An 18,746-nucleotide genomic window follows, 5' to 3' on the forward strand; every position below is an offset into this window, starting at 1 on the left:
TTTATCAGCACTGTAACACATTTTGACTAGATAATCATCAAGTTTTCTAAAATAGAGGCAAATAATGTGTGAAAGTATACATATAATACATGCTATGCCTTTGTGTGTAAAGATGGCAATTTGGATTTATATAAAACGGTAACACTTTACAATAAGAGTCCATTTGTAACATTAAATAAGGTTAATAAAAGTATTGTTCATTGTTAATTTCAGCATTTACATTTTAACATTTTAAAGTTGTCTCTTACATTAGTTATAAGGCACTACGAATTAACATGAATGATCAATGTATAATTAACATATTAGTATTTTTTATATTTAAAACTTACAATAAACATTTTGTCTGTGTATAGAACAATTTTTAATAATTTTTTCCTCTCCTTTTGCATTTTACATTTACTTGTACTTTTACTTTCAATACTTAAGTACGTTTTATTTAAAAAAAAATACTTTTCATACTTAAGTACAAAAAATATCACATACTTTAAAACTTTTACTCAAATAATATTCTAAACAGTAACTTTAACTTCTACCAAAGTCATTTTTTAGTAAGATATCTATACTCAAGTATGGCTTTTAAATACTTTATACACCACTGAAAACTTGAAATAATAAAAAACTACTCAGTGAACAGAAATGAGTCTTGTGCTGATATTTAATGTTCATTTTAAATCATGGAATCACTAAATTAACTGTCAGTGTGGAATTACACAAGTTTCAAATAAGTGGATGAAACATCAATATCAGCCCCTTTAGTGGGCGGACGGGGCTGTGATAGGCTGCTGCTCGCGTCAATCATCTTCACACAATTCTGATTGGCTGTTTAGCTGCATCAGTACCCGCGGAAGTTTGTACAGAGAGAATCGGAGTACTGTCAGTTATTTTTAAAATACTTGTCGGTTTTTCAGCACAAACACTGCCGTTCCGCGTGTAGCTTCGAGAACCAAGACGAAAAACGAAGAGAAAATGAATTTTAAAAGGACGAATTCTGCGCCGAGAACAACAAAGCTCGCATGAAGTGTTAGCGCTTGACAGCTAATAGTATTGGGTAGCTCGTTGTTAATTAGTTTATTTTTTTATCGGTCGCCAACTTAATAAACAGCCTCGGAAAGCAGCAAAAAACGATTTGAGCTGCAGTTTAGCAGCTTTTCTGCTTGTATGCTTGAGTTAATGTCAGAAGTGTTTCATATTGACAGTTGTGATTTTTTTTGTTTTGATTAGCATGCTAAGCTAGTCGCAGCGCGAGCTGACATTCGTCATTCTGGATCTACTTCAAATCAGCATCATCCTTCATACACCATTCGTGTAGTGTCATTTACTGTCATCTTCACTCGACGAGGACTGTAACACAACAGGTAAAGTGAACCTTGTAGGCTTTATAACTTGATACGAGCAGAACGCTGTGTGAAGGCATGTGTGTAGATACCACCTGACTCTCCTCACCTGTGCGAGTGTGTGATTCGGGTTATTGTAGCATGGAAGGTCTCTCCCCAAAAAAAAAAAAAAAAAAAAAAAAAAAAAAGAGTAAAAAAACTGACATTGACAATACTAAACAAGTACTATAATAAAATATTTATAATATGATGTTAGATTAAGGTTTATTAAAAATCTATCTATCTACCTATCTATCTACCTATCTATCTATCTATCTATCTATATATATATATATTAATATGATTAAAAAAAATTTTTTTTGATACATTACACTAATGAAATATGGTTACAGTGCAGTCGTAATGTCGCTTAGTTTTCTTTATAACAATGTATAAGGAAAAAATATATAGTGGTGTGAAAAAGTGTTTGCCCCCTTCCTGATTTTTACATTTTTTGCATGTTTGTCACACTTTAATGTTTCAGATCATCAAACAAATTTAAATATGAATCAAAGATAACACAAGTAAACACAACATGCAGTTTTTAAACGAAGGGTTTTATTATGAAGGGAAAACAAAATCCAAACCCACATGGCCCAGTGTGAAAAAGTGCTTGTCCCCCGCTGTTAAAACATAACTTAACTGTGGTTTATCACACCTGAGTTCAGTTTCTCTAGCCACACCCAGGCCTGATTACTGCCACACCTGTTCACAATCAAGAAATCACTTAAATAGGATCTGCTTGACAAAGTGAAGTACCAAAAGATCCTCAAAAGCTACACATCATGTTGAGATCCAAAGAAATTCAGGAACAAATGAGAAAGAAAGTAATTGAGATTTATCAGTCTGGAAAAGGTTATTAAGCCATTTCTGAAGCTTTGGGACTCCAGCGAACCACAGTGAGAGCCATTTTGGTAGCCTGCTGTCTACCAAAAAATCCTGAAGGACAATGTCCGGCCATCTGTTCGTGACCTCAAGCTGAAGCGAACTTGGGTTCTGCAGCAGGACAATGATCCAAAACACACCAGCAAGTCCAACTCTGAATGGCTGAAGAAAAACAAAATGAAGACTTTGGAGTGGTCTAGTCAAAGTCCTGACCTCAATCCTATTGAGATGCTGTGGCATGACCTTAAAAAGGCGGTTCATGCTCGAAAACCCTCCAATGTGGCTGAATTACAACAATTCTGCAAAGATGAGTGGGCCAAAATTCCTCCACAGCACTGTAACGGACTCATTGCAAGTTATCGCAAACGCTTGATTGCAGTTGTTGCTGCTAAGAGTGGCCCAACCAGTTATTAGGTTTAGGGGGCAAGTACGTTTTCACATAGGGCCATGTGGGTTTGGATTTTGTTTTCCCTTTGTTTTTTGAAAAGCCTTCATTGAAAAACTGCATGTTGTGTTTACTTGTTATCTTTAATTAATATTTAAATTTGTTTGATTGTCTGAAACATTAAAGTGTGACAAACATGCAAAAAAAAATAAAAAAATCAGGAAGGGGGCAAACACTTATTCACACCACTGTATATGAAAATTTATTATAGTATTTTATAATATTTTAATATTATTTTATTATTAAATTATATATATTTTCAAATGTGTATAGTTTAATATTTTTATGTGTATGTATATACTGTCAAACCAAAAATTATTCAGACATTTTTTATATTTTTGATATATTTTTACTAGTGAGTGCAGGACACTAGTTCATTTATGTAAGTGATGATGGCAAAATAAAGTAAACTGTGACATATTAGATCCAAAAATTCTTCATACAGTGGACTACCAGTAAAATTGATAAAAATTTGGAACCAAATATTATTCAGACACTTTGACCTGACCATGTTTTGCTTAAGTGTTATCTGACATAATTAAGATTATTTCTGACAGTTTAACTCTGAGATCTTGTCATATTTTATTACCATTTTTTTAAACTATAGTGAATAAACTGTATTCATGAATGAAATGTAATAAATTTTTGGTTGGACTATATGTTTTTTTTTTCTTCTCTTTTTTCCTGTTTTACGATAAATGAAAACATAAAATAAAAAGTTATTTTTATATAAACTGTCACATTGAATGCTTTGTAACTATTATGTCTGTCATTTCTTTCTTTTTAATTTAGTGATTCATCATGCTGGGAGAATGTGGCATGAAAGAATGGGAGAGACTAGCACTCAGGAAGAACTCGGTCACAATGCTGCAGGACTTGGTGGTGGATGATCTTCTGATCCAGTGTCTGCAACAAGATGGAATCCTCACAGACAGCATGGCAGAGAGCATTATGGTAAGTGTGAAGCTTGATATTAGCTATATATTGGATAGATCCACATGGAATCTGCCTTCACCAATGCAGAAAAATACGTTGTTGCAATTGAAATTTGAAATGGAATGCCTTAATCAACACTTTCTGAAAAGTTGTTGTGGCAGGCATAATTTAACTGTGAAGGTTGTAAAAAATGTTTTTGTTAAAATACATTCTCTTAACCCAGTATATTGTTCATTGACTACCATTAGTATGGCATTAATGGGTTATCTCCACCAAATGTTTGAACATTAAACTTCCCAGCCACCATCAAAACATTCAGAGTGGTCCACTCAGATCTATCAATCTTTTTCCAACTCAACCTATACGTAGAGTCTGGGGCGTGGCTACTGTAGGAGGCAGAGCCCCCAGAGTGTGTTTAGACAGTGATGCATCACTGCTGATGCATTACATTGGAAAAGAAATTCAGCTTGTTACAGAAGCGCAAGCCAAAATTTCAAAAAATCCACCCAGTGCAGATACATTGGATGGGTTTATTATAAGCGAGACACTCTCGTTCACTCTAGACTGTGTTAGTATACTCCATTTGCTTACTCATAACGCATAGCAACTAGGGACAGTCACTGACAAGTCTGTTCAGTGGGGTTGGGAATCGAAAATTCATTCCAATTCAGCAATCGGATACTAAAGTTCAGGAATTGGATACTTGTTAATTATCTTGTAAATTAAAATTTCAATTCCACTTATTGATACTTGTGTGCGCATTTTAATGTGATTTTAAACCATTCAAGCCAAAGAAGACGTGAAAGACAACTCAATTCGAAATACTGAAGATCTCTTTTGCGCTTGAACGGAGAAATAAAAACGTACAAAATTGTGTGATAAATATCCTCATAAACGAAGTCAGATGTCTTAACTGAACGTAAACATTTGAGAAAGAAAACACATCTGTAACAGTTTATTGGATCTGTGCATTAGTTCTTAAAGTGACAGCAGTCTAATAAACCTGCTGCCTTCTGTTTCATTACTGTTAATCAAAGAACAAAAGAAAAAGAAAATCACTCACTGATTTTGACTGAATAACTTTTGTAATACAGATTCATTTATATTTTATTTATAAAAAGAAAACTGCATTGTTATTTTACATTTGATTTCAATTACTGAACTTTTTTCAGTTGTTTTTATTTGTGCTATTGTTTATTTGCTTATTTGTTTTTATTGTATTACTGAATGTATATTCGTCTTTAGTAATGTTTGAAATTGATCTATAAGTCTAGTATAGTTTATTAGTTAGTAGTTCTTTAGGCTTCTGTTTTTTTGTTCATGGTATTCAGCTGCAACATAATGTTTTGAAAAAATGACAGAATAAATGTTTGTTATCTAAATGTTTGACTTCTTTTTCTTCTTCTTTTTTTTTTTTTTTTACCATATTTGAATCGAAACTGTGAAATCAATAAGAATCTGAATCGATAAGCGGAATCGGAAATTGGAATTGGAATCGCTAAAATTCAAACAATACCAAACCCTACTCTTCGATGCAATGGCCAATCAGGTGTTCAAGTTAATCAGAATCCACTCATCGCTCATAACTCTGTAGTTTTTGTTAAGTTCTGAGTTCTGCAAGCTCTTATTATATCAAGCGAAGTGTAGACACAATGTAGAGCTGCACGATTCTGGATAAAATGAGAATCACGATTTTTTGGTTTCAAATAGAGATCACGATTCTCCCACAATTCTGAATATACAACTAAACAAAATAACATGTAATTTACTAGAGGCTCTGACAAAATATTTATTGCTGGACTCTAATTGCTGGAAAAATGTTTAATTAATTTGAATGAATTATTTAAAAAATAGTTTTGAATGAATTCATTATCTCATAAATAAATACTTTTTTTCATTAATGTAATCAGTGTTTTTGAAAGAATCTTTTGAATGAATGATTCAATGACAAATACATTTTTTAACAGTCACTTGTTGCCACCTAGTGGCATAAGATGTAATTGATACAACGGTTATTTGAAGCACTGTTCGTTTAAAAAGGTGGTTTGCTCCATTTTGATTGCTATCGTAGACATTAGTGTTTATATCCTAAATATTACAATTTTATCTCAGTACTTCTGTTATAATTTGAATATTTGTAACACAGAAATAACCACTGTGTTGTTCAAAACTGCTGTCTCTGGCTCAGCGCGGCAGCACGAACACAGATTTGAATGTTTAATTTTGTCAAAGGTTTAATAGACACAGGCAAATCGTTGTCATTAATAAAATAATATCGCATGGGTGCTTGAATCAAGATCACAATTTTTTTATGATTAATCGTGCAGCTCTAACAAAATGTAAGTAAGAGATTTTATTGTGCAGTGTAGATAGCTTTATTGATTATAAAAGGAGTGCTCTTTCCACGCTTTATATATAATCCATTCAGAATTTGAATAAAAGTTTGGTTTTTCATGCTGCTAAGAGGAACAACAGCCACATACAGACTGCAAAGTTTCAGAAGTCAAAAACACACATAAATGTTTAATTCATTTTGGATGCATCTATTTTTATGGAGCCCCTAAAGGGACCTTTGCAAAAATAAAAAAATACACAGAGTTTCGCGTGCGCACGAGAAAATATCCCGTATCGTTATAATCTCGTATCGTTATCATACGAAAGTATGGTTATTAATTCATGCACATCCATACTCGCATTTTCTGCATAATTCTGAGCATGTAGATCTTTATTAATTTATCCATACTCACATTTTCTTAATTTTGAGCAAATAGATCTTTATTAATTCATCCATGCTCACATTTTCTTCATAATTTTGAGCATAGATCTTTATTAATTAATAGAAAGTATCACGTGCGCACACAAAACTCTGTATATTTTTTATTTTTGCAAAGGTCCTTTTAGAGGCTCCGTATATTTTTATGATCTTTGGAGTGTTACTATTGGGGTCATTTAGATATTTTAATTACTTTAATATTTATAATATTGTTAATATATTAATATTTATATATTTTATTTCAAAAATAAAATACATTTTCATGGTTCAGTCAATACTGTTTATTTTTACAAATAAACTTTAGCACTTATGTTTTCATTCAGTGTCAGTTTAAAAAAAAACCTATTGGTTAATTAATTGATTATTTGCAGGTACTGCCCAGCTTAAGGCAGGTGCACACTTTTGGCCATGATTTGCTCATCTGAGACAAATTTTGAGAATCCTCAAAGATTCCTATAATCCTAGGCTAAATTTTGTAGTCTTTGATCGCTAGTTTGACATGTTCACAGATCAAAATCCTTTGATTATAATGATTTGATTTTAATGCTTTGATTATTTTTAACCATGGCATCATTTTAATTCTTTCAGGCTAAATCAACGTCCCAAGGCAAGAGTCGCCATTTATTGTTTCTTTTGCCCAAACGTGGTCCTTGGGCATTTAGCAGCTTCTGTGCTGCCCTTAAGGCAACAGAGCAACAGCACCTCTGCAGACTGCTAATGGACTTCACAGAGAAAGATGTGAGTTGGTGCCTTCATTTCAGAATCACACCCAATTAGACTGACTTGACAGGTTTCTATAAGAACATAAAGGTTGTAGTGATCACATAGTGAGGGACTGGGAAAGTCTTCCTCAGCGATGACAGCACATCTGAAACTGGGAGGTGAGGTTAACAGATGTGCTGTATTCAGAGGAAGAAACTCTGCACTTAATGGCAAGAGAATAAAGCATATTTGTTTTGTTTATATCGTAAGTTTTATCACTATCCCCCTATTTTACAGACAAGGCATAAGCCTAGTCCCAGACTAAAATGTTTGAGTGTGCCATAGTTTTGTCTCTAGATGCACATCAGTAATGTTTTTTTCTAAGGCACATTTATAAAAGCTACTTAAAAACCCTAATTGAACTAAGGCCTAATCCTGGCTTAATCCAAGTCCTGTCTGTGAAACCGGGCCTATGTATAATAAATTATTTTAAGCATTTTCTTATCCAAAATACAAAATCTTCCCCAGACAACATGTGACAGGAAGAGTTGTGGGATCAATCTTATGACCATAGAGACATATAGAAATCGAGCCACCCACAGAGGTCAGAGCTGGGTTAGTGGAATAAAAGAGAGGGAGTGAGTGTAGGACTAAAGGGGAAGTTACTGTGCAGCAACATCAATATTGTGCACCAGTTCACCACACCCAAACTGCAGTGATTCTTTCACAAAAACCGAACAGACAAGTACAAACTCTCCTTTCCCCTGGAACAGTGAGTAATACACTGACTTGAACTTTATGTGTGGTTATGTGTGGAACTTTACTGTAGTTAATGTAGAAGAGTGATTTTTTTTTTTTTTAATCTTTACAGAAAAGCTTTTCAGAGCCCTCACTGACTCGCCCTATTCAGGAATGTGTGATACCTGCGAAAAGAGCCAGGGCTCATGGTAAGCGCTTTAGTGTGCATTTATTTGTGTTTGTGCACAAAAAAACTTGTGCTGTGTTTGTACTATGCTGATGGCGGATTTTATGTGATGCACACACAAACGCTGATAAGCAGAGTTCACCAGTGCTGTTATATCAGTGTTAATTTAGTAATATTCATATACTTTTACAGTATTTATTGATGGTTTAAATTAACTTTTAGTTTTGCATTTTCAGTTTTCATTTTAAAGCTACACTATGTAACCTTTGGCCCTCTAGCGGTTGAAAGTTAAAACTGCATGAGTCTTGTAGACTCCGCACAGATGAATGCAGTTCAAGGCATCGCTGTACACATGATACTAGCGTTGTCAAAAGTGCCGACTGCGATACCCAGTCGGTACTGAAATTTTAAAATATAATGCTCTGAGCACTGTTGTATAATAAGCCTAATATATTTGAGTTGAATGTGGATGAATTTTTTTTTCTTATGTTTTAGAGTCGGTGGAGATGTGTTTAGATGCCGACTCTCCCATGACCACAGCTGTACTTCCCTGCACACCAGAATTTTACCAGTCCCACAGATCACAGGTATAAGGACACAAACTCTCTTCTCTTCAGTGCATACTTCACACACAATGCCCACTTTATTTACATATATTTTACGCTATTTTAGCTCATTGTGAACCTCTATGCAAATGTCTTTCCTTTTAGGCCTACCCGATGCGCTCCTGCCCGCGAGGACTGGCCCTGGTGCTGAGTAATGTGAGGTTTGACTCAGCAAACACTGATCTGGACATCCGGAGGGGAGGGGAGGTAGATGAGGAGACGCTGAGGAGACTTTTCACAGAACTGGATTTCACAGTCAGCCTGCACAAAGACCTAACAGCAGAGGTGAGTTAGACACGCTGCAGTGTCAGACTGCCCTGCAAAGCAAAGAGAGTTTTTTATTTTTTATTTTTTTGATTTGTGTGCATTTTTCAGGAAATGCGTGGGTGCCTAGAACAGTTTGCCCAGCGACAGGAGCATGCAGATTATGACTGCGCTGTTGTGTGTTTACTGTCTCATGGTGTTGAGGGATCTATCTACGGGACTGACGGACAGCCGCTGGAGGTGCATCCTAATTTAAATACCTAATTCTTAGTTGTACATACAGTTGTACATATATAAATATGTAAGTTCCTTGTGAAGTCAATTTACTGCCTTGCAAAAGATTCCTTTAAATAAGAGTTTCATTCAATCTCTCTGTCTCTTAGTTGGACTGGGTGTTTGGGGTTTTTGATAACGCCCGCTGCCCTCTGCTCCAGAATAAGCCAAAGATGTTCTTCATTCAGGCTTGTCGAGGAGGTGAGAGTTATCAGTATTTAACCACTGATTTTTAATATATTTTTAAATATACACTACCAGTCAAACATTTGGACACACTCAGTGTTGTTATTTCTTAACTAAAATTAAAACTATAAAAAATCATTTTCGTTAATTGAAATGAAGCTGAATTAAAATAAAGTAGAAATATTAGATGAAAACCTTGAACTTTAAAATTGTAATAATTATAAAATAAGTTGAAATACTAAAACTTCTAAAACTAGAAGAGATAAAAATAATTTAAATCGATAAATAATAAAATAATAAAAATGACAAAAGCACATGACAAAATTACTTAAACTGAAATGAAAAATTAAAAATATATGAATAAATACTATAATGTGTTAATAATACTAAAATAACAATGGACTGACTTTTTTCTCATTATCTTAAAAACCTTTTGATCAAAAGGTTTCAGTGGTTAGAATTAGTTTTGGATATAAATTGGAACTACGTATGAATATTGTAACGTCCTCCCATTTTTGTCCCGAGTAAATAGGGATAGAACGAACAAAAAAAAAAAATAGAGAGACTTAAAATATCTTTAGCTCTCCATTCCCAGAGTCACAAAACCACCAGATGTTAGGTTTCAATTTAAGAGGCATGTCTGCCTTTTATTTATGAAACAGGAGTATGAAGTGATATGAAAATAAAGGATGTTTATGATATAGTATTTTATTGATGTATTAGACTAATTTTGTCAAAGCTCTGATTTCTGAGCGCGGCTATTTGATTTGCGCTGTGCTCAGTTTACACTCATTCACTTCACACACACACATTAGACTATTGCGTAATAATTTTAGAGATTTATGTAATTTTGTGCTATCCCTTGGCTCACATGTTATTCATCAAACACGAGGAGTGACTGACTTTTTTCCCATACTCTGGAGTGAGACCATGGACGTCTCTCGAGCTGTCGCGATCTTTGTAGCGCTTCAGTTCCCGCAGAGAGCACATGAACCGACCACATAGCCACCTTGTCAACACTCCCGTTTTTGCCGTTTTGCTCCCGTATTTCACTCCCGTCTCCTGCCCCCCTCCCGTTTTGCTATTTCTCCCAGGAAACTCCCTTAATTTGAATGGCCCAAACATCGTTATATGAATAATCAAATAATTATATTATTCCAAGGTTGTCCGCTTGCCAGATCTTGTATGAAATGCATTCTATTCGCGCAATCGACACATCACACAAATTCAAACCCATTTGTGACCTCAACCTGGCAACCTACAACCCTGTTGCACTGTTGATATCTGCGCAGTCGACGCGAGAAGTTGAATCAAGGCAAGCATCACAATAAACCTCACAAGAATCGAAAATAGGCTACTTAAACTGGAGTGAGATCATAGACATCACGTCTCTGTCGCGATCTTTCCTGGCGTTCTGTGGCGCGTGACAGCACCATCAGTTCAAGCAGAGCACACGAACCGATCATCTCTTCCACTTTATTTTTACAACTTGAAATAAACATGAATGAACCTCTGAAGGTATGTTGAAAGATACAGTACAACTTAAAAAAAAAACCTAGTGTAACGTGGTTAGTAGATGGGGGAAGAAGGAGGCAGGAACCGGCGAACGTTGAACCAAACTTTAATTAGAAATAAACAAAGAACAAAACGAAAGTAATGCCGGCAGACCCTTGCGGACGTCTGCCGGCCACACAAACATAATAAAACATAAAATAAAGTCCAGGCCTGGTCCTCTCTCGTCCTTCACGGTCGTCGCTCCTCCTTTTATGCCTCCGGAGCTCCTCCGTGAGAGACTCGAGGCCGGCGCGCCTCGCAGGTGATGCTCATTATCACTCGCGTCACCGGCCTCGCGCCGTTCCCTCACGGCTCTCGCCCACCTTGCTCGTCACACCTAGGTTTTTAAGCACTATAACTTTATTGTATTTTAACTTGGCCATGAAATCTGAATCTTGAAATCCAAGTCTAAAATTGTGTTGGCATGGTGTTAATCACTAACAAACAAGCAAAAAAACATTTCTTTATATTTCAGAGGAGATGGACAACGGCGTGGACCAGTTGGATGGCCAGGAGCGGACTCAATCTCCAGGCTGTGAACAGAGGGATGCTGGGAGGGAGGAGGAGAGGGACAACAAAGAGAGGGCGGAGAAAGAAAGGGAAAGAATGAGAGTCAAATTGCCTCAGAGATCCGATATGATCTGCGGCTTTGCCACCCTCAAAGGTTTCAGTGTGTACACGTCGTTGTATATTCCTAAATCGCACATTCAGTGATTTTATTTTCATTCATGTCACATGCAGATTGCTGACGTGTTGCATTTTGTGTGTGATTTGTGCTTCAGGCACTGCTGCGATGAGAAACACCAAGAAAGGGTCCTGGTTTATTCAGGAACTGAATACTGCCATCAGACAGAGAGCCAATGACACACACCTGTCAGATATACTTGTGCAGGTAAAACTTTTTAGTCAACTGTTTTTTCCTCAAGCGTGCCAATGGATTGTGTCATGTGCCACTGACATTGTTGTAGCGCATGTGGCACCTCCAATAACCCAGTGACACATGCTGTCTGCCGGAGCATTATGTAAATGGTGTAAAATATGAATTTAACAGCAGAAAGATATTTAATTATTAATACGTTGCTTTCAAAATCCTGGTGTATCATATTTGATACTCGTATGATTTTTGTAAAAAATGATGCATGGATAATTAAGTAATTTCTTTAGTCCAATAAGTGGTCATGTTGAAATATTAGTAACCATATTAATAATTTACTTGATAAAAATCAGTAAAGATTTCATAGCTAAAAGACGTGTACCACAACCTGAAGGTGGACATTTTTAGAATTATGCTAAAAGGCCTTTTAATTACTAAAACAGTATAAACTATTAGTCAGACGACAGAAGGCATGTAGTAGATTGTGCACAACAGGTTTTCAGCGAAGTTTTGATCATGTTGATAATTTGTAATTTATTAAAAGGGAGTGATAGTTCACCAAAATTGAAAATTATAACATGATTTACTCACCCTCAAGCCATCCTAGGTGTATATGACCATCTTCTTTCAGACAAACACAATCTGAGATATATTTAAAAATATCTTGGCGCTACCAAGCTTTATAATGGTAGTGAATGGGGGGTGTGTTTTGAAGTCCATCCTTCATAAATATAATCTACACAGCTCCAGGGGGTTAATAAAGGCCTTCAGAAGCGAAGGGATGAGTTTTTGTAAGAAAAATACATAAAACTTTAACTATAACAACTAGCTTTTGGCACACGGCCGTACACCTCGATTTGCGGTGGAAGGGTAATCCCTGACCCAATGCATGACGCAATGAAATGAATGACGAACGCAGAGGTGCAGAGGATAGAGCAAAACAAAACACTGGTCATGAATTAGACGTCTAAAATGAGAAATTTTAAAGAGAAATGTTGTGGATGATTCCGATATATGTGACCCTGGACCACAAAACCAGTCATAAGTCGCACAGGTCTATTTGTAGCAATAGCCAACATTACATTGTATGGGTCAAAATTATCGATTTTTCTTTTATGCCAAAAATCATTAGGATATTAAGTAAAGATCATGTTCCATGATGATATTTTGTAAATTTCCTACCGTAAATATATAAAAAATTATTTTGTGAGTGGATATGCATTGCTAAGGACTTCATTTGGACAACTTTAACCCTTAAATGCATACCTGGGTCTTTAGTGACCCGGGACGTCATTCACTACCCTCCTCCTCGTTCATTTTTTAAAGTTAGACATCAACCTTCTTGGTATTCCTCAATCAATTCATTATAAAGAATATAACAAGAAAAAAAATCATAAAATTATAAAATAATGCCTATTTTTGTATTCATTTTTTGTAAAAATTGTATAGGGTGTGTATGAGTGTACATATATTTTTTTCTGCACGACAATAATTGAATCTTAGATGACAGAATAAGTGCAATTCACCTTTATTCCACAAGGTGGCAATGTCTGATACACAATGCTGAAGTGACGACTCATTTAGACAGAAAACGAAATAATAAGAGAAACATGAAATGGCTCAGCGATTTACTGCAGAGCAAGTACTGAACGCAATCAAATATGACTGTAACTGTTACTGGATGGATCTGGTAAAGCTGTTAGCGATCGAAATATTGATTTTGAAGATGTTGAAAATTATATAGTTCTGAGAATATGTTTGAGATCGCAAATGGGCTCATATTTGTGACCTCAAACATAAAACTAGCCCATTATTTGCTGAATTTACTGGGAAATGAGCTCTGACAAGGACAGTGATGATGGCATAAAACATCTGCTCAAACTGAGCCCTTTCAAGCTCCAAAAGGTAACAAAATGCGATTTGTTTTATTCTTCTGTAATTGTTACTCTAATATCAGAGGAGTTTTATATTATCACGACAGGTAGAGATCCTTCCGTGTTAGATATAGATCGGGGTCGACAAAGACCCGAATATGTAAGAATGATTGGCGAAACAGTCATGCATTTAAGGGTTAAAGGTGATTTTTGATTTTTTTTAATTTTATTTTTTGCACCCTCAGATTCCAGATTTTCAAATAGTTGTATCTCGGCCAAATATTGTCCTATCCTGACAAACCATACATCAATGGAAGGCTTATTTATTCAGCTTTTAGGTGATGTATAAATCTCAATTTCAAGAAATTTACCCTTATGACTGGCTTTGTGGTCCAGGGTCACATATAAGAGGAGCTTGAGTTTGTTGCCCAGCCATATTTGTTCAAACCGCGAAAGATGTCTAAGCTTACAATACTGCATCCTGCGTTATTGCATTGCTTCAGGGGTTGCTCATTTGGTACAAGTGGACTTGCCTAGTATGCGTATGGTCGTCTGGCGGAAGCTAGTTATTTTATTTTATAAAGTTATAAATATGTATATTTTTCTTACAAAAATCCTTCGCTTCGCTTCAGAAGACCTTTATTAACCCCCTGGAGCCTTGTGGATTATATTTATGATGGACATATGCATAAAACATGCCCCCGTTCACTACCATTATAAAGCTTGGAAGAGTCCGAATATTTTTTAAATATTACTCAGATTGTGTTTGTCTGAAGATAGTCATACACACCTAGGATGTCTTGAGGGTGAGTAAATCATGGGATAATTTTCATTTTTGGGTGAATTATACCTTTAGAAATGTGTTCATTTAATATGATAGAATGGGCTTTATGGGGTTTGAACAGATTTTGTTCACTCTGTTGTTCTCTATAGGTGAATGGTCGAATTAAAAGCAGAGAGGGATACGCACCTGGTTCAGCCCATCATCGCTGTAAAGAGATGTCAGAGTTCACCAGCTCCCTCTGCAAAGACCTCTACCTCTTCCCTAAGTACTACCCCAACAACTAGACACTTGCACACACTCCCCATGCACAAACCACACGCAGAACACACTGCCCTCAGAGCTGATTTTGATGTAGTAGCGGGAGCTCGGCGCACACGTGTGTACATCCATCACTTGCTGTAAGACTAACGGAGTCACGTAAATCTACTTAGACACATTCCATGAGTCATCAATTTCACATTCCTCAGCGCAATGACAGGTTCATTACGATGTGCGTGTACACTATTTACCATGGATTTGCTAAGATCAGTTTTTAGAGCTTTTTCTAGTGTGCACTAGAAAATATGAAGCATTCATTTGCCATATCTTTGTTTGCCTTGCTCATTCTCTTTTTTTTAATCAATGAAATTAGGAAAGAGTAAAGGAAAGGGTAAAGATGCCATTTGAGTGAAAAAAAAAAAATATGTGAAAAAATAACCATTTGATTTGGTTTTTTTATATTTCAGTTTTTTCTTTTTCTTTTTTACAATATTGTTTTTTTTATATTCAACAGCTGTATAAAGTTTGGCACAGCATCATCTTTTTTTCTTTTCTTTTTTTTTTTTATTAAACAAAGCCAACTGATTTTTAATCTTTTTTTTTTTTTTTTTTGCATATATTTATTTTTATAGTTTTTTCATTGTACAGTTTTTTCCCCCTCAGTAGTTCTTGTTCTTCTGTATTTTTTTGTAATTGAGAAGCCTTTTTAAAGCCAAACCATCAATGGTACATTCAGAGCAGCTTAATGACACACCCTCCACATGTCACACAGACAGTTGCATTGCATAAACATGCATATTAACATTGTGCCAGTACCATACAATACTCTTCCTTACATTTCACTCAGTGGATTCGAGCAGAGCAGATCTGTTTTTTACTGATTTTAGGTTTCCTTAATGCAACTTTACATACATTGTATCAACGTATTTTCTCTTAGTACTTTGGCATGGCATGTTAATTCACTTAATTCAGTTACTCTGTATGCACCATGGCAGCTGTTTTTGAACTTTAATAGGGCTTCCTGACTCAGAGTGACACTATTTCACCATTTTTTTGGCATATAATAGTTAATTTTCAAACCTTTAATATGATGCATATCAATACACTTGATCATTCTACAGATATTTCTGTAATTCCAAAACTTCCAGATTGAAGTTGCATTCCAAATGGTGTTTCTGCTCATTTTTCTAAGGGCGCTTCATGTGGGGTATTGCCAAAATGAAATCTATATATTCTCATGACGTGTTTTATAATTGTGCCTGTATATATGCTGCAGTTTTTGCCCCTCTCTCTTGCACATTCCTTTTCACTTTATACATTCTGTGTGCCAATGAATGTACATTATGAAGATTGAAAGTATGCAAAAAGACTGAAAAAACCTGCAGGTGGCAGTAGAGAGCTTTTGGACTTCATCAGCACACCTCGTGTCACAGCGGTTCCAGTGTTTAGACACACAGTCTTCCTGTCCTGCACACACAACATTATTCCTCCTGGGAAAGCAGACTGTAAATTGAGTGTGCCGTTATCCCTCTTTGTGCGTCTTCCTTATCCAGTAGGTATCACTTTTAGGTTAAATGACCTTTGACCTTTTGACACTGCCATGGCATCCCTCAAACCATCTTCTACATTTCACAAATGTCACCTTTAGCATGAGTTATCACTCAATATGATTATTTTATTTTACGGTTTTATTTTATATTTACTGTTTTAGCCACCAAAATGTTCTATGTAGATTTACACTGTTCATTGCTTTCAATCAGCTGTTGCTTTGTTTGGTTTTGTCTTGATAAGCTTCTTTGAACTGGGAGAATAATATGGGCATATGTACATTTTAAAATATATTAAATTCCTAAATTTAAAAATGAGGGATTGGTGCAGATACATAATTTATAAAAGATTACTTTCATAATGGAAACGGTGCCATGATTTAAAAAAAAAAAATTCAAGTATTTAAACAAATTACTGGTTATTTGATGAAATCTAGAAGTCATTTTCAGAAGTCATGATTATTTTTAAATCAAAAACAAGTGAAATAGAAAATGTGTATAATAGTGTAGCAGTATTTGATGCTGCAGTCATTATTTTGAGACAACGCCAGCACATGTATGTTCTCCATAATCTGTTTAAAATGAAAGGAAAGTTGGGTTCATTTTAAACCTCTCCTGTAACTGTATTTTTTCTCAGGCTTTGTTCACATAGTTTTGAATGTGTGTTCAGAATTGTGACACTGATCCCTACAGGTTCTTGTTGTGGTAACATGTTTAAAAATGTTCCCCTATGAAAGTGTTAAAACCTACATAGGTACATATTATATATTCCAGTTAAGTCCCTCCCATCCTGACTGTGCCAGATGAGTGCCTAGTAAACTTGATACTAATGTTTTATTCACTGCCGTTGTCATGTGTACTAACCAGCTATGAAGGGTGCTTAAATCAACTATAGGGAAATTGTCATTTTTGTATTTTTGTAATGCAAAAGCTGTCATATAATAAAAAATACTGTTCCAAAGCCACTTGATTTGTGTTGTTTGTTTCTTTCTTTCTGTCATTTGCAGTGTTGAGGAAAGTTAATTTTAAAAGTAATACATTATAATATTGTGTTACTTAGTACTACAGCAAATCTGTCAGTCAGTAAATAGGAAAACAAAGTAACTTGTGTTACTTGTTTGCAAAATTAAAATGCGTTACTTGTTACTTAAAAAGTAACCTGATTACTTAATTCACGTTACTTGTAGTGCGTTACCCCCAACACTGGTCATTTGCATGAAGAAATGTATCAGTTGTTTTGTGTTTGAGTAACACTTTGTATTGTCTGGTTGGTTATAATTAAGTGTGTAAGTGTCATAGCCATGTTGGATGTTCTGTATTTAAGTATTGACTTGTTTAGTATTAGATGTCTCGCACTCCCTCTCCCTCTCTGTTTTTCAGAGTTGTCCTCGGCTTCCGTGGTGATGCATTTTTATCCGCATGCTCGGGTTTCTCTGTCCTGCCGTGGCTGCAGGATCGGCCGTCATTGTGCCTATCCCATAACACCTACCCACCCGACCTGTTAGCACGACTCCATGAAGTCTTTGCCGCCGGGATCAGATGGTAGGTAATGTGTGGAGGATTATTTTAATCACTTTGTTTTTAAGCTTTATTTAGCTGTTTTTCCAGGTACATCCTGACAAATCAGTTTACAGGCCCAGTTGTGATATTAAAAATGAAAACCTACACAATGCATTTCAGATTCACTTGAAGGCATAAAGGGTCATATATGAGTCCAGACTTGGTTTTGCTGCACTTTTATTGCCATTTAGCTTGTCAGATTAGTGGACGCTTCACTCGTACGTCCCCCTAGAGCAGAGATTCCCAAATGGGGCTTTGAGTTGATGAACAGCTAATAATTAAACCAAAGGTAAAATTAAAATGGTTACACTTTACAATAAGGTTCATTAGTTAACATTAATTAGTTAACTACATTAGTTAAAGGATTAGGTCACTTTCATATTAAAATTTCCTGACAATTTACTCACCCCCATGTCATCCAAGATGTTCATGTCTTTCTTTCTTCAGTCGAAAAGAAATAAAGGTTTTTGATGAAAACATTCCAGGATTTTTCTCCTTATAGTGGACTTCAATGGACTCCAAACGGTTTAAGGTCAAAATTACAGTTTCATTGCAGCTTCAAAACGTTCTACACGATCCCAGACGAGGAATAAGGGTCTTATCTAGAGAAACCATCGCTCATTTTCTTAAAAAAAATAAAAATAAAAATTGTGGATGTTTTAACAATAAATGCTCATCTTGAACTAGCTCTCTTCTTCTCTATTTGAATTCCAGCAGTGTAGACACTGCTAAGTGTATTACTGCCCTCCACAGGTCAAAGTTTGAACTAATTGTTATATACTTGCAATAGCATATTGTATATGACAATTTAGTTCAAACTTTGACCTGTGGAGGGCAGTAATACACCTAGCGGTGTCTACACTGCTGGAATTCAAATAGAGAAGAAGAAGAGAGCTAGTTCAAGATGAGCATTTATGGTTAAAACGTA

At 35.5% G+C, this 18,746-nt stretch overlaps 2 protein-coding genes across 7 annotated transcripts in view; both read left to right on the top strand.

Annotated features, from left to right (window-relative positions):
- Nucleotides 1-812: 812 nt before the first annotated feature.
- Nucleotides 813-17,223, top strand: casp2 (caspase 2, apoptosis-related cysteine peptidase). 3 transcript variants are annotated; one of them, XM_048154078.1, is made up of 12 exons: nucleotides 813-1,048; nucleotides 1,222-1,355; nucleotides 3,496-3,657; nucleotides 7,001-7,150; nucleotides 7,986-8,061; nucleotides 8,535-8,626; nucleotides 8,750-8,929; nucleotides 9,020-9,148; nucleotides 9,292-9,382; nucleotides 11,397-11,591; nucleotides 11,704-11,813; nucleotides 14,603-17,223. In XM_048154078.1, the coding sequence occupies exons 3-12, from the start codon at nucleotides 3,505-3,507 to the stop codon at nucleotides 14,735-14,737; spliced, it is 1,311 nt and encodes a 436-aa protein (XP_048010035.1). In that variant the 5' UTR covers nucleotides 813-1,048; nucleotides 1,222-1,355; nucleotides 3,496-3,504; the 3' UTR covers nucleotides 14,738-17,223. The 3 variants fall into 3 exon arrangements, with proteins under 3 accessions (XP_048010035.1, XP_048010034.1, XP_048010036.1); XM_048154077.1 differs by having other exon boundaries at nucleotides 813-1,355; XM_048154079.1 differs by having other exon boundaries at nucleotides 813-1,355; nucleotides 11,397-11,585.
- Nucleotides 17,224-17,346: 123 nt separating this feature from the next.
- clcn1b (chloride channel, voltage-sensitive 1b) overlaps nucleotides 17,347-18,746 on the top strand; it is a 54,941-nt gene continuing 53,541 nt past the window's right edge. For all 4 annotated transcript variants that reach the window (XM_048154062.1, XM_048154066.1, XM_048154061.1 and 1 more), the window contains exon 1: nucleotides 17,347-17,800. In XM_048154062.1, the coding sequence (XP_048010019.1) occupies nucleotides 17,604-17,800 (197 nt within the window). In that variant the 5' untranslated portion in view covers nucleotides 17,347-17,603. The remainder of the gene's footprint in view (nucleotides 17,801-18,746) is intronic.

This window comes from Megalobrama amblycephala, linkage group LG13 (assembly GCF_018812025.1).
Source record: "Megalobrama amblycephala isolate DHTTF-2021 linkage group LG13, ASM1881202v1, whole genome shotgun sequence".
NCBI classification, from domain to species: domain Eukaryota; kingdom Metazoa; phylum Chordata; class Actinopteri; order Cypriniformes; family Xenocyprididae; genus Megalobrama; species Megalobrama amblycephala.